This window comes from Perissodus microlepis, chromosome 1 (genome assembly GCF_051167445.1).
Source record: "Perissodus microlepis isolate ML-2025 ecotype Zambia chromosome 1, ASM5116744v1, whole genome shotgun sequence".
Lineage (NCBI taxonomy): Eukaryota > Metazoa > Chordata > Actinopteri > Cichliformes > Cichlidae > Perissodus > Perissodus microlepis.
The window spans coordinates 24208947-24225390 of record NC_140461.1 but is presented as its reverse complement, the minus strand read 5'-3'; the positions used below and the strand labels follow the sequence as shown (position 1 = coordinate 24225390).

The window sequence follows — 16444 nt, the reverse complement described above, 5'->3', positions numbered from 1 at the left end:
TTCCTTCCTCTTTTCCTCATGCCTGGTAGCTCCCTTGTCGATTATAACCGCTCTCTCCCATGTCTTCTCATTTCTACTCCTGTCCCTCCTGGTCATTTCAATGAAAACCTTTACATCTTCAGCTCTGTTACCTCCACCTCCTCTTTTTTTCCAGTGTCACTGTCTACAAACCAGACATCATAGCAGGCCTCACATAATTCAGTGATCAAAAAGTCCACTGCCCTCTACACATCTTCATTACCTCCACAGGTATGTCATCTGGACCATCTTCCACTCTTCGTAGGTGCCCTCCCTTCATCCTCACTAATCATCTGCACTTTCTGATTCACTAACCTCCTTCCATCCATCCTCTCTCTTCTTCATTCATGAGCTCCTTTAAAGTACTACTTCCACTGCGTTCACTTGTTAGTACATTATATATAAGCACCAATCCATTTACTATACTGCAAATGGTCTCTGGGAGAAAATTAATTACATTAAAAGCAGCCTACTTTGACAATAACTGAAACATACAGCAGTTTAACAACTTCAAAAACAGTCCAATGGAAAAGCCACTGTAATGTAGGGCAAAACAATCACATGTGGCTCTAGAATCACAGGTTTGAGATCCCTGATGCAGCCCCTCAGGTTATCCTCCGTCTAAAAGAATGTTTTAGCTCTTCTCTTTTCAAGGTCACCCTGCCTCTAAGGCGGAGGTTCCGTATTAAAGCATAATATTGAGCTCCATCACAGCTTAAGCTATGCCGCAACAGTCGAGAGCATCGGAAACAGAAGCACAAGGTGTACGGATGTGTTTTTGTTTTTCAAAACACAACTTTACTCAGTGACGTTCATACAGCTGCTTTTATTTTTTATTTTTTTTTTTAAATAGGATTTTCACTGCTGAGGGAAGTTAAAACTCAAAAAAGGCAGACTTCTCTCAGCATCATACACATACTGGCAGTTAAGGTGAAAAATAAAAACTAGAAGTTCAAGATACATCACATATGATTAAAAAATAAAATAAGACATTAACAAGTCAAGCTCTATATTCTGGCATTCATCCATCAGAAAACTAGAAAATGATACCTTACACAGGGATGTAAAATAACACTGGAGCCCTTTAGGCATTCGCTCTTCTGACATTCTTTGTTGTTACTGTGTTTTGATTCGCTGAGCACCAATAAATCAAATTAAAAACTGAGTCTCTAAAGCTTGATGCTACTTTAATCCCTGGGTATTGCTCTCACAGTCTCCCAGTTCCACCATGATTTGTCGCTGAAACCTTTTTTTTTTTTAAGAAGCAGATGAAGTTGAGAGACTCTGATCTTTCTTTGAACTTTGGACCATAAATGTGCCTCAAGGGGGGATTTTAAGGTAGTGTTTGCTCTGTCTTCTATAAAGCATTGTACAGTCACATTATTTACATATTCAGTATATTACAGCGCCCTCTTTTCCTTTCTCAGTAGCTTGTGTGGTGCGATCAATGCAGTGCTCTCTCTTCCTTGTGGAGAAGGCCCCTTCCTGTCTCCCTGTGCTTCTGTGTCTAATCTACTGTCCTCGGGTTGGTATATGGCAGGCTTTAACTGTGACTGGGTGATTTTTGGGAAAAGAAGGGACCTTTTTTGTGATGAACATGAGTGTGAGTCTGTTCTTTAAAAGAGAAAATCCTCAGGGGCACACACTGCAAAGCGTCGGTTAGTTTGCTGGGTTGCAGTGCTGCACCTTTGGGAACTGATTCACCTGTTTAGAGGGAAGCTGTCGACAAGTGTGGGTTGGTTTGTTCTTTTGTAGGCACACGGTTGATTTTCGAAGTTGCAGGCAGATATGGAGTGCTCCTCCAATCGAGAGCAGGGGGGGGAATTCAAGAAGGCAGTCCATTTATACCTGCAACGATGTGCAATATTTTCTACAGAACGCAAAGTTCATACCGCCTCGCTGTGGCAAGGGGGGGGGGGGGTTAAGGGCAAATGGGATTTATTCATTGAAGATCTGAGCACCTGTTCACACCTTTTCTCTGAGTGAAGTAGCTGATGTAGGACTGTCTTTCTGGTCCCTGTGTTTTTAATTCTTACATTTTCATTTAATTGGAGATTCTACATTAGCACTCGATTAATTCAAGCTTTGTGAACTAAGTGAGCTGGATGTAAGCAACACGAGCACAGACTAGTCGTTGCTTACAAACCTCCAGTTAGATCAGCGTTTAAGCACAGGATACCAGGCGTAGAAGGCTGACCCCGGACCAAACCCGTAGCATTGATTTTGGATGAGACCCTGCGTGTTCTTGTGAGCTTACGAGGCTTTAAAACACAGCCAGTTTTCAGGCAATGCTGTGCAGCTATTATTCCCTTTGTACAGGGGGTGTTACTCATTGGCAGAAGAACTAACTTGCTGGGTCATAACACTGAGACTGCTGTGAAAATCCCTGCCACTGCTTCTAGGCAGCAGTGTCATCACAGGATAAGGCCAGGGAGGGAGAGGATGGAGGGGAAGGGGTGATCTTGGGCTCAAGCCACACTGTGACATATTCCAATTAAAAACATTTTCCCATCACCCCCTTGTCTCAATGAACTGCTTATGGATCGGTTTTGGCAGATTCAAGCGCCGTTCACTGGTGGGAGTCCAGCAGGGGGCAGGAGTGCGAGCGGATGTCGTTATGTTTGTGGATGGCCCGGTCCAGGTCCAGAGGCTGTCCGTTAACACTGACCTCCATACAGCCGCTGTAGGGTGTCGACACCAGCGTGGACACCAGAGGAACATCTGAGGGTGGAAATCACAAGAAGTGTCCAAATAACATTATTCACTTTGTTCAACGTGTCAGTGAAAACATTCATCCATCTGTTGTCATGTGGGGCGTTTTGTGTGTTTTTTTTTTAATTTTTGCATTACAAAAAATCTTATGTTGTTCTTTCAGCTTTGAGAACTGTGCACGATTCTAGCTGCCGGGGATGTTTTCCAGTCTGAACCCAGCAGTCATGCAGACAATAACAGAAGCTGATACTCTTCAATAGAGGTAGGAAGTACTTTAAAAACTTTATGGAAAACTTTTCTGTTCTGTTTAAGTGTGTATGTGCTCACCAGGGAGGCCTCCTATGAAGGTAGTAGACTGTGACAGGAGGCCGGTGGGAACTTCAGCATCTTCACTTCGTCCAGAATGGCCGTCGACCAGCAGAAGGGTCTGGTTACCAGAGACTGTCACCTGGATTTCATGACTCATACCATCACAGAAGGGTGCAGGAGAGCTGGCAATGACGGCATTACCTACAGACACCAGAACAAACTAAAGACACACAGGAAGTCAGTTTGCATATCAAATATACAGAAAGTGGTTTTGAACACGTGCACAGTGCGGGATGTATTTACTCACATCTCGCCACTCATCGGTTACAGGGTTATAATCAGCCAGAGCGATGGAGAGAGGCACTCTGTCCTGGTGAACCAGTGCAAAAAGCACCCCGATAGCAGTGGTTGGATTCAGGGTCAAGCGGACGCTCAGGTTCTGTGATTCTGAAGAGAAGAGGAGGGCAGGGGGATGAAGATGACCACATGTGCTTACAATGAATACAAAGAGTTGTTCAAGCTATGAACACAAACACGCATGTACCATAGGTGATGTTGAAGAGAGCAAAGCCTGTGCCGGGGTAATATGCCCCCGGATCCTCACTGCTGAAACACTGCATGTTATCATTAGACCTGATGGTTTCTTGTATGGAGGTGTCTTCACCCGTTAGCCAGCGCCACTCCTTCATACAACCGTCAAGACGAGGGTTCACCTGAGGAACGAATGAAGTCACAACAGTTAGGAAATGTGTGAAAGTCTCTTTGTGGTGTATACATTAAAAAAAACAAAACACACACCTTATTGACCAGGCTGTCCTCTTTGAAAGGCACTCCCCCCACAGTGAGGTTGAGCTCATGCATCCCCTTTTTCAGTGTGAACAGGTCCCCGTTTACCGCAATCTTCATCACTGCTTCCCTGTCAATCTTAATCACTAGGCTCCGCCCCTGCTCCTCCACCGAGATCTGGTTAAAACCGGACATGTAACAAGCTTTTAATAAGCTAATGAAGACAGTGTATACAGGGTAGTATTATTTGTTTTGCTCCTCAGCAGAAGAGTCAGACCTTCCTCCACTGGCCATCGCTGACAATAGGTCCGCTGCTGGTGACCCTGCTGACGCCGCCATATTTCAGCTGCAGCTCCAGCTTCCCCTGGTTCATCGCCAGCACGATCCAGGAGCTGTTTAGGTGACCTCCAGCAAAGAAGATCACTCCCTCGTGATCATAGGTGCGGAAGTCAAACTCTGCTGAAAAGCTGAAAAGAGAATTAGGAAACAGCAATGAAGATGGTCTTTGTCCAAAGGTAACTAAGACGAAAATGCCTCCAAGACAAGACAGCTGTTGCTGATGAACACGTTGGAAAATCCAACAGAAATTTCTCACCCTGTGTGAACCCTGCGGCGAAAACGCAGCCGCACCACTGGAACACCGCTGAACATGCGTCCCAAGTAAAGAGAGCGGGGGTTCCTCTTCAGGGTGGGTGTTGTACAGGGAGTTATAGGCTGGAGGAGAGAACAAACACACAACCAGCGTGGAGATAAAGTCATGAGAATCATGCACATATACAAGATGGCACTTGAAATTGTACTTTTTAACCCATGATGGGATGGTAGAGGCAAGAAAAATAGCACGTGGTCCAACAGACATAGCTTTTAATCATCATTTAACAACAGCGGCAGCTGGTTTTTGTATTTCACCTTACAGCTCCGAAGGTCCTGCGCCAGCTTCATACCCTGGCGTCCATCGCAGAAGCAGTGGAAACTCCCCTGAGTGTTCAAACACTCCTCTTCACAGACACCCGTCTCACACTCATCCACATCTGACAAGCGACAGAAGGTTGGACAAATTAAAGGGCGTGAGAGCTCAGAGTGACGACTGGGACATGAGAGAATTACAGAGAAGAAGAGAGTCCATAAATTTATCAAAGTCACATCAGCAGAGGGATTAGTCAAAACATGACCCCACAAGGATCAACAAAACATCAGATCCAGGAATGCGGGGGGGGGGGGGGGGGGGGGGGGGGGGGAGAGAAGAAACAACATATCAGGGAATGCAAACAACACTTGAGTTAAGTGGCCTTTGACGCTGACTGGATGGTATCGCCACACTTCATATATAACCTTACATGGCCATGAGCAGGCTATGATAAGCAGTAATTCTCTAAGGAGGGACAGTGAGGTTATGAAAAGTCTGGTTTCCAGTAGAGATTAGAACTTGGGCACACGAGTAATTCAAAGCTTCGGTTTAAATCTGCAGATTCTTTTCCATGTTGATTCAACACATATGATTTGGTGGCTAAGTTATCACACATATTGTGGAATAAAAAATTGGAAGATCAGATTTGTGTGCGTGTATCTTGAGCTCGAGTCCAATAATTGAGCTCCAAGGTAACTAGTAAGATTTTGTGTGATAGCTGTCACGTATAAATCCTGAAATACAGGATTGCTGCGGTTTTGCTCTACCACATTTTCTTTAGAGTGATTAACATTAATTACCAAGGAAAGGTGCATTAATGGCTCAGGCTGTAGGTTTACTCCCTGAGTTATCTTTTTCTAAACGCAGACTTGTTCACAGTGACCTGTTACCTACTTATATGCAATTTCTCCAAATACCTTTGCATTCCCTTCTTGACCCCACTACGCAGCTGCACCGAGCCCCGCTGAGGGTAAAGCTTTTCCTCAGTCAGTTCTGATTAAACCAAGTGTATTTATGTGTAGTTAAACACACTTACCGACGCAGCTTTTGGTTTCATTGTCGTAAACATAGCCGATGTCACACAAGCAGTCGTAGCCACCCTCCTTATTCTCACATCGTGCCGTTCCACACACACCCGCGATCTTGCACTCGTTCAGATCTGAAAGACACCAAAATGTCCTCAGCTTTGAGACTCCAAAAGTCACGTGTAAGGGCTTAGGAACATTTCAAAGGAAAAGACATCGGACAATCCAGTGGGAGTAATTTGAAGAATGGAAACTTAACCTGGTCCTGATGTGCTTTGTACCATTTAATCCTCCAAAGAAACATAATTAAATACATGGATGTATTGTTTGCATATTTAATACACAGTATCTGTATGTTCCAGCGCTGCAGTTACACTGAAATAAATATTTACAGAAGGAACCTTTCAGGATGTTAAATCACACAACAGTTTGAGGCCTTTCTCAGACTTCTTTTCTGGGGGGAAAGCTACAACTATAAATAAAACTGAGTTTACACAGGGGTCCACATTAGGAAAACATGAGCTTGTAATGTTTTATTTTCTGCCTCGTTTGTTCACTAATCAAAGCCATGTGTTCTTTTATGGACTCACAGTGATAGTTATGACACAAGACAGAATAACACTGCTGCTGGACTGTTTCAGGGACTTGAACTTCAGAATAATTACAAATTTAACTTTAGTTTTATTTTTTTTGTCAGGGATTATACACAAAAACACTGATCTCAAAAAGAAAAGAAGCCCTGAACTAGATTTAGCTACTGGCTAGTTTTCATCTGCAGTTGGTGGGTATGGAGGCTAAGCTGCAACTTCTGAGGCCAGAAACTGTGCTTTTTTTCAGTGACCACTCAGTTCCCACAGAGCATCGTGTCAAAATGCTTTCAGCCACTAAATTCCATATAAGTGGGGAGAGTTTTTTTTTTTTTTGTTAATAACTCGTCCATCTGGACACTGGAGTTTGGGGCATGGCAGCTTTGATTGACAGGTATGCGTTTCTGGAGCATTTTAATGGATTATCTGACAAACACAGTACTATCATCTTATTGCTCTAGTATTTAACAATAATTAGCATTGTGTGTGTCTATGCATTGTCCCTGTGTAGTTTATGGATGTAACATGCAACTATACCAATTATCAGTTTATTTACAAAAGTACTTTTTAAAAACACAAGTGTTGTACAAAGCACCAAAACACCACACAACAAATCAGCAACAACAACAGTAACAAACAGATGGTTAGAACACACCACTCTCATTCTGAATTAAAAGCCAAAGAATAACATTTTAATATATGTTTTAAATGGAGTTAGGAGCTAAGATATGTCTGGTGATGCCAATCCATTAAAGGTTTTAAAAAAATAAAATAAAATCTTAAAATGAACAAACAGGAAGCCAGTGAAGGAAGGCCAGGACGGGGGAGATGTGCTCCAGTTTAAAGACGAGCTGCAGCATTTTGGACTAACTGTAGGCAAGTAAGGGAAGCTTTGCTAAGGCCAATATAGTGCGCATTACAGTAGTCCAGATTTGTTGTGATAAAATAAGACGTCCAAAAATTGGGGGGAAAAATGGATTTGAATCTGGACAAAAGTCTGAAATGAAAAACTGATAAAATGATAAAAACTAGCTTTAATAATGGAATTTATATGCTTATCTAGTATAAAATCACAGTCCAGTCTGACATCAAGGTTAGTCACTCGGACCCAGGTCCAAGAGAGGAGTAGTACACACACCACTGGGTCTGAACACAATGATCTGAGTTTCTTGTGATCTGATATCTTTCAGACACTTCTGTAGTGGTTTAGGGGTTGAATTGACATTTCTTTTTATAGGCATGTAGATTTAGGTGTTGTCTGCATAGGAAAGATATGCATGAATGTCCATGTTTTTTAAAAATCAGGCCCAGGGGAAGAAGTTAAAGAAAAGAAAGGCCTGGACTGAGAATCGATCCTTGTGGGACACCAGACCTATTAACTTCTGGTTTTAAAAAACTAATGTGGAGGCAGCCAAATTGTTAACACTGAGGCTCAAAATGAGTCCAGAGACCAATGGATGACGTCATCGTGGGTACGTCCATCTACAGTCTATGAGACTGATATTATATTAAATACAAAATATAAATAAGCAGAAGTAGATAAAATACAACATAATCAATTATACAAGTCTACAAAGAATTTACATTTTCAGAGTGGGAAGTGGATTCAGAATTGGTAAATGGCGATGATGTGTTTATTTGCAGCAGTGCTGACTTGATTCCAGCTATTAGAAGACGTGCATCTGTGGTCTGCGGCTTACCATTACACAGCTGACGTCCTGACAGTGTGTAGCCTTGGCGACAGGAGCAGTGGTAACTGCCCACAGTATTGTTGCACTCGTGGTCACATCCTCCATTTCTCCTGCTGCACTCATCGACATCTGCAAGCAGGAGAGAGGTGAGAAATGCAGGTTGCTTTCAGCTGGATGCTGTTTAGTGACTGTGAATTTCTTGTTTGTTGTGCATTCCAAATAAGGGACACAGTATGTAACTGTGGCTGAGTGTTTAGGAGGACTGTGGTTGTCAAGTGGAAAAGGCTCAGACCGACTCAAACTGAATCTGTTTTGGTTTCCTCTCGCAGTAAGGTGGTAGGATGAGTCACAGTGGAAATGTGTGGAATGATGGCTGCGCCATAAATCAGAGAAACTTGTTCCCCTCTCCCTCACAGTGAGAGTTTAGAACTTATGTGGATTTAACTTCTAACAAGCATCAAACCTCAGTTTGGAGTCTGGGATAGCACTTCCCGTACATGCACTTCATAATGATCTTACACACCATTCACACATCATTAATAACTGCAGCAGGAGCTGGATATTAGACAGCATGCCATCAATAACAGCTTTTCAAGGTCAAATTAATTCCAGCATCTTTGAGAGACAAAATAGTATTAGTTTACACATGAGAAAAGCAGGATGTTTCTATCAGTGGACAGGACAGGGGTTCGCTGTCAGAGCCAAGGTCACAGTAATGACATTTGCACTGATGTACCAGAATGACAGAGCAAAAATTCAACCTCTGCTGAGCTCCAGGACACAGCTTTCCATAATGATGACAGTACCTTTCTCACACGTGGCTCCCGTCCAGCCCGTAAAACAATGACAGAGGAAGTCGCCCTTTTTGTCCTCGCAGCGGACGGTACCGCTGGGATTGCAGGGATTGGGAGAACACTGATTTGGAATATCTTAAAGTGTGAGAAAACAGAGACAGAGAAAAAGACATGTTATTACTGCTTTAAGCATCAAGTCTGTACAAAGGTTGCTTATAGTCAGTGTAACTGTATACCATAACAGACAGAGGACACTCCTGATATGCAGAATCTCTCTTAGGTTCTGCACATTGGGAGATCTGTATAAATAGCCTAACTTGGGACAGGCTCTCTTTCCGGACATGCCCTAATTCCCACCACCTGTCCTCTACTTCTCAAGAAACAATACTGAATTGATATTTAGCTTTATTTTTAATTCTTGTTTTTGCTACTTTTCTATTCCATATTTACACTTAATTCCCCCCCTCTTTTTTTCCCCCACTGCACGCTTATGTAAAACCCAAAGCCACAACTTCTTCTTTTTTTGTAACATTGCATGACAGCTAGAGATGGACCGATCCGATATTACGTATCGGTCAGATACTACCAGCTATTGGTGTAATGTAACTTTGTGCATTTATTAAAAACATCTGTATTTAAACTGAGCGTTATGTGCACAAATACTTAGCTGATGTCAGTGCTTTACAGATGATGATCCCTCAGTTACAAATAACACAGCAGGAATGTTTTACTACAATACATTTTATCAGATATGTCTTTTTTTTCTTTTTCTTTTTTACATTGAAGTAATATTCCTTCATCAAAACTGAAAATATTTGCATATCAGCATCAGTGCATGCAATTGTACTCTCTGACAATGTAGGGCAGATATTAAAAAAAAAGAATCCCACCCATGCTCCTGGTTAGTGATGCTTTGTAGACCATTAAACAAGAAGTGTAACTGCAGGAGCCAAGCTTGTTTCCTCTGCTTCAAAATTTAATGGTCCCCCAACACAGAGTCACAATTTAGTTCCATTTGTTAAAACACACACTGTGGAATCACAGCCTACAAAGCTTCCAGAGAAGTAACAATGTGCCATACTGTGGATGTCAAAGAACAGTAACACGTGTCTTTCAGTGATCTATTTTTATCCATTTTTGTAAAGTGCCATTCACAGAAAACTGCAGACTAAGGAAACAGAAGCAGGGAGCAGTGGGAGAATTAACTCAGTACATGTTTCCATAATGCGCTGTGCATGTCAGAAATATTCCATAAATAAATTGGTGGAAAGCCAGAATCTGCTTTGAGACCATCAGTGGTGACAGGCAACTGATGGGCGAGATAGAAAAATGGTGGAAAGGAGATGGTGCTGACAACTGGTGGAAAAAAAAGTACTGCCGTATCTTTAAATGTCACGATGCTGCAGCTGAGTCATGGAAACGCCTCCCCCGCAAGACAATCAACAGCCAATAGCAGTAAAGCCGGTCTCCTGTATCCTGATGCAGCAGAAATCCTTAGCCATCCTCTCGTCAGACCATCTTCTCTACGTCATTCCCCAGCCGAGCCCACACACGAAGAGGCTGGCGCAGTCGCTCAGGAAGTGAGTGCGCGAATATGTGACGACTAAAGGGGTGTGTCACTCATTCAGCAACGTGTAGCGTCACTGTAGCAAAGTGCTGCAATGTTACTCATAGACACTCACGCACACACAGTTCACTTTAAAAGGAGCTAGGTGTGCCACGCTGAGAAAATGGACCTGGAGGTGCCGAAGAGATTCAGCACATCTCTGCTTCCGATTGCTTCTGTACTTGCAGAGAGCACACACTGGAGTGTGATGCAGAGCAGTGATACTGCAGTGCAGCACAACTCTGCAACATAACTAGCTCCCTGTCTCTTCATGTAGCAACTTTCTCAGTGAAATAAGAACTGAGAATAAATGAGAGAGCAGGATGTAGACATGCATTAATCTAACCTATTCACAGACTAACAATAAAGCTGAAAGGCAGACAGGAGGAGGTAAAAAAAAAAAAAAAAAAAAAAAAAAAACTTACTGTGGACACATGTGACCAGATCCTGTTTTTTCTTTTCAGAATCTCCAAACGTGTCCAGGCAGGCTAGACAGAGACAAAAATGGAATTCAGTTGAAGGGATGACAAACATATAATCAGCCAAGAGAGAGATTAATGGTTTTAGGTAGAATAATAACTTACCTAAATACTTGGGATAAAAGTAGTTCTGCATCAGAGAAAAACAAAAACAAAACACACAGGGTAAAGTTATGTGTTTGCAAACAAAATCTAAACAAGGCAATACAGTCTCAATGAACTCTTAAAATTAGTAACAGGTTTCTGCTTATACTTGACTTAATTGTGCATTTGTTTTGGGTTTTTTTTTATAGCTCACTTCTGCAGGAAAAACAGTTCATAAACAATCATGAAATGTGGCAGTGCGATGCAGAGATTAGGCTATGATTACTCTGTAATCTGCTCTAACAGGGTGCAGCTCTATGACAGGAGCTTCTTCAGCATTCTCTGCATTCCTGGTAGTAGTACCATCCCTCCTGCTTTCTGGCTGCAGCACTTCTCCACATATAGGCCAAAATCTGAGACTCTGGAGGCACAGAGTCACACTCATGCTGCAGTAGATGCCAGATGCAGCAGGCTTGCGTGAGACCGGTGTCTTATTAAGTGAAACTAATCAGGCAAAATTCTGTGTGGGGTAAAGTCTGATTATACACTGACCTAAAATATAAGCTGACCTTCAAAGGTTAACCAAAACGACTAAATTTGAACCTCACACTGAGCAAGTTAGTTTTGACACCTTCTTCTCATTTGTATGTCCCGTATATCATCAAATAAATGAGAGACCAGAAACTTGGTATGACTGTCCATTGCCAAGGATGATCATAAGCACTGGGAACACCCCAGCCTCTCTCTCTTTCCCTCTCTGCAGAGCTACAAAGCTGCAGCAGAATAAAATGCAGAGTCAGAGACGGGCCCTTTCAGGATGAATAATGCAGATACGAGTGAGACTGCAGCTTTGTGTCACGACAAGGTTCAAAACTTACAGGAGTAATTTGGTGTTCTGCCGGTGGCATGCGTGGATCTGATTCAGACATCACCCGACTTCACCCTTTTTACCAGAATCCACCTCAGCTTCAGTTTAATCCTCCCTCTCTCAGCGCCAGACTAATCTTACAAGTAATCTTAAGTCATCGATTGCCTCATTCGCTCCCTCTCTACTACAATTCACAATATCAAATCTTAAGGAGTGAACGTGACATTTAAAGGGGAGCACATCACCAACACAAGTCCACCACTTAAAACCGTTGAATATGAATGTCAGATGTAGAAATTAAGAGAAATTACAGAGTTCACAATCAAAAGCATCCAGCCACGTTAGGGTAGACTTGTTGCAGAAGATTCTGGGCATGCATCTGCACTATTATTTGCTGTAACACATATCATCTTCCTGAGGAAGCCCAAGAAGCCCAAGTTCCATGTGTTTTTCTAAACACTTTGGATTATTTATAGCCTGTTTGCACATACAGCACACTGTAGTACATATAAAATAGGCTTATGAATTCACATGGATGGAAAGGCTGACGTGTACACTCATGAATGCAGAATGGAAACTAATCTCCAGTACAGGTTTCTGAGCATGGCCCGTGTGATGGATTTTGTACGATGTTAAATGTCAAGTAGGAAACATGTCTTCAGATTAGCAGGGCAACATACACAGTAATGTTGAATGAAATGCATGAGCAAAAGTGTACATGTGCAACATCAGAAGATGCAACACGATGAGAAAAAGAAACAGAAAGACATCCAGCTACATCCCATATTTGTTATCAACTTAAGGACACATGTCAATATGAAGAGGAGATTGGGGATATATATATATATATATATATAAATAAATAAAGGGGATTTCACAAATGACAGTAGAGTCATGCTGAATCAGTGTCTGTCACAGAAAGAAAAACAAAAGAAGCGGAAAGCGGCCAAGTCCCAGACATGGGAATATTATGTGTCCTGACAGCTATCAGCATGCTGGACTTATTGAAGCATGAATACTAGCGGCAAGCAGCCCAGACAATGAATCATTAGTGTGTGTAGTCATTATGAACATGATGTAAACACCCAGCCTCCCTGAAGTTACAGTACATAACACAACCTCAGCAGGTAATGGTGCTCTGATGGAGTTGGTGGTACTGCAGTACCTCCTCACAGGATGAGAAGGAAGCCCGCCTTTGCTCGCATGCAGCCTTTGCTGAGCTGCAGCTGAGACTAACTTGTGAACACACCACTCACCGTCTCCGGGTCGTTTTCAAACACTTCTCTGGCCTCCTCCTTGCTGCACTTTTCCTCCACGCACTCCCTCTCCAAGTGTCCTTGCTTCGTCTCCTCGAAGACTTGATTCGCCCTCCTGTGTCTGCTTAGAAACTGGTTTGCCTCTTGAGGGGACAGTGAGACTAAAGAAAGAAGGGCAAAAGAGAGCAAAACGGGCAAAGTTTAGTCACCTTTAAAAAAAAAAAGAGCAAGTGAATGTCAAACAACTCTACGGTTAAGCAATACACTGGCGCAGGAAAACAATGTGAGGGATGTTGCGAAATATCTAACGTTAACCGTCAGTACTGGCAATAACCGAGACGTGTATCATCACCAGCTGCAACTCAAATGTCAAAGAGGGTTTAGCGGGCTAGCTAGCCGCCTAGCATGTAACTGTTTACTTACTGCTGTCGGACCAGCGGACGAGCAGCAGGATTAGCAGCGCTGCCGACGGAAAGGACTTTGTCGGGGTCAGCCGCATTGTTTGACTGCTGTGTTTGCGCCAAGCTCGAGAAACTTTCTCCTGCCCCGTCCCACCCCCTCCTCAGCCTCTCTCGATGTAAGCGCAGGCGTCGTGCGAAACGCCGCAGGTATTCAGGTGACTAGCTCCGACCGTTGGCCGTTAACGTCTACGATAGGACACGAACGTCGCGCGCGCTTGTGTGTGTGTCTGTGTCCCCCTCCTCCTCCAGGACGCTCACTACTACTACACGGGGAAACTGCACGACCGACCTCTTCTACCCCCTACGCGTGCGGTTCAGCTGGTCCCCATCGCGATGTGTGGGGACTTTTACTTAGCCGTTTGCGGACCGGACAGTCTGCGGAGGAACACTGCTCGTCTCTGCTTCAGGAGGAGGAGTAGCTCTCTGAGAAGTGCAGGCAGGAGTTTGAAGTGATGCAGACACCTCTTCATCCCTCCCTCCCTCCTCTGTGTGTGTTCGCGTGTGTGCATGTGCGCGCGCATCACACTGGGGAAAAAAATCTGTTTAACTGGCACGCAATCCGTGATTTGGGTGTTGCACTTGTGGTTAGTAAGTAAATACTTGTATTAAAGTAAACAATACTCGAGTACTTTGCAATGCCTTCAAAAGTATTTTAAACGTTAGTCCAGGGGCATAACCAAAGGGGGGCATGAGGTGGCACAGACTACGCTAATTGTTATCCCCCCCCCCCATTTTGACTTTTTTTTTTCAATTCAGTTTAATATCCAAAGTGAATTTTCTTATTTCAGCTTAATTATTATTGTTTGGAAATGTTTAGTTTTAGTTTATAGTTTTAATTAGTTCTTCTGTTACTTATTAAAAAGTAAATCAGTGCCATTGTTACAATAAAAACATAGAACTTCTTGAAAGCAGTTTACTTAGTGTTTTAGACAACCAAAGTCTCAATAAACATTTTCCCCAGTGTCTTGTCAGGCAAGTTATAATAAAATTGAGAAAAAACAAGTATTAAAACAAATCATACTTCTTTTATATTTATATTTCAAGTCTAGTTTTCATTTTAATTTTAATTTTTTTTCACATTTTATTTTAGTTTTTAGTTTAGTTTTAGTTAATGATAAACCTTTGAAGAGCTGTGAAAACATATTTTCCCCTTCCTGATTTCTTTTTCTTTCTTTTTTGCATATGTGTCATATTTGCCTGTTAAATCATCATGAATTAATGACGAATAACCACATTTTCTGAAAAGCTGAGTTCACTTTCACCAGCCAAGCCTATTTGCTTTTGAAAAAACTGAACTTTTTGGAACAAAATAAAGTCTTGAACAAGCAATCCATGCTGGAAACCCCTCCAGTGTGGCTGAATTAAAACAATTCAGCAAACAAGAGTGGGCCAAAATTTCTCCACAGTGATGTAAAATACTCATTGCCAGTTATTGCAAATGTTTGACTATGTCACAGTCACATGTCAGAAGCAGAAATGATGTCACTCCTAAGTTGAGCATGCTCTATTACTAAAGTCAGAAAAGCAAGAAAAAAGAGGATTTGGTTTTCTTCTTAGCAAGGTAGACCTATTTGTGCATCGCAAGCAGTACACCACTTGGATTTGAAAACACAACTGCAGCACATTCATGAACAGAGCCTGGTCAGCAGACTGCATATGCCTTATTTAGTGAGTCACAAATACAATGGAAAAAAACAATGGCAATACAAATTTCAAGTTTTACATTTTAATGTTTATGTGCATTGCCATAATCTTGGATTGTGAATTCAAGGTTGGTGGGGCTGCTCCAACTTTCCAAACTGGAAATCCATCTTGAAGGGGCATTCCAATTGGAAATTGGAAATTCTGACTTCTAACTTTAACTGGAAGTGTTAGTCTTAGAGTGCCCAATTTAATTCTGAGTAATATTTATTTTCAAAGCTTTTGTTACTTTAATTATTATTATTATCATTATTATTATTATTATAAACTGTATTATTATAGATAATGTGTGTGAAATACTGATTAGTTAAGCTAGGAAGTAGTGGAGTAGCTATAAAGGAACAAAAATGCAAATAAAATACATATACCCCCTGAGTATAGTCCTTAATTTGAACAGCTTTGCAGATTTTACAGTAGAAAAATAACTTATAGCTCAGCATTGGTCATAACATTTACTTATAAAATATGTTCTTTGTTATAGATTTAACTACTAAACAGCATTTAAAGTAGTGAAATGAAATTAAGTGCTTAAATACCAATTTATGGTACACATAATGATACAGCTACACAAGGAGCCATTCAGCTGCATGGATAATGTGTGTTTAGTCTTCTGTTGAATATACAGGGCTTGCATACTTGTTTACAGTGTTCAAAGTTCAACAGTTTCTTGTAACTGAGTATTTTTCAATAGTCTTATGCCCACTTTTACTTTCATTTTCAGGGAAGTTTATTTTTATCCAGGCCTTTGCAAAGTAACAGTCTTTTGTTTCGTTTACTCTGGAAGTCGTGCAACATGTTTTTCAGTAATTTCTTTAGATTTCAGTCCACATTTGATCGGTTTTGCCTTATCTGCGCGACAGTGGGCTTTGCAGAAAATTAAAAAGCACATCACTTGATGTGAAAACACCTCCAAACTGTGTTTTGTAAATGGCAGATTTATGAGTTTGTTGTGTCACCAAGTACTTGGACAGATGCAGTGCTGGGAAGTATGGGTTTAAGGTTTTTCTGCTGAACATGAGAAAACTCACCAAGTAAGACACTGATATAATCATGACACATTTTGAATCATGAAACTACATTCTGAATCTGTTCCCAGTCTCTGACCTTGTTTTGTGCAGTGGCGAGAGACCAAAACAAAGCAGGGCTGGAATCCAATAAGG

The 16444-nt window shown here is 41.9% G+C and overlaps 1 protein-coding gene across 1 annotated transcript; it reads right to left on the bottom strand.

Annotated features, from left to right (window-relative positions):
• Positions 1-824: 824 nt before the first annotated feature.
• On the bottom strand, positions 825-14055 carry gas6 (growth arrest-specific 6). Its single transcript, XM_084936721.1, has 15 exons — positions 13546-14055; positions 13123-13283; positions 11020-11044; positions 10861-10923; positions 8842-8964; positions 8045-8164; positions 5769-5891; positions 4735-4856; positions 4421-4539; positions 4103-4292; positions 3838-4002; positions 3584-3752; positions 3347-3486; positions 3058-3259; positions 825-2739 (listed from the first exon to the last, which is right to left on the bottom strand). Exons 1-15 carry the CDS (start codon positions 13619-13621, stop codon positions 2588-2590), a joined length of 1950 nt encoding a protein of 649 aa, XP_084792847.1. The 5' UTR covers positions 13622-14055; the 3' UTR covers positions 825-2587.
• Positions 14056-16444: the final 2389 nt, after the last annotated feature.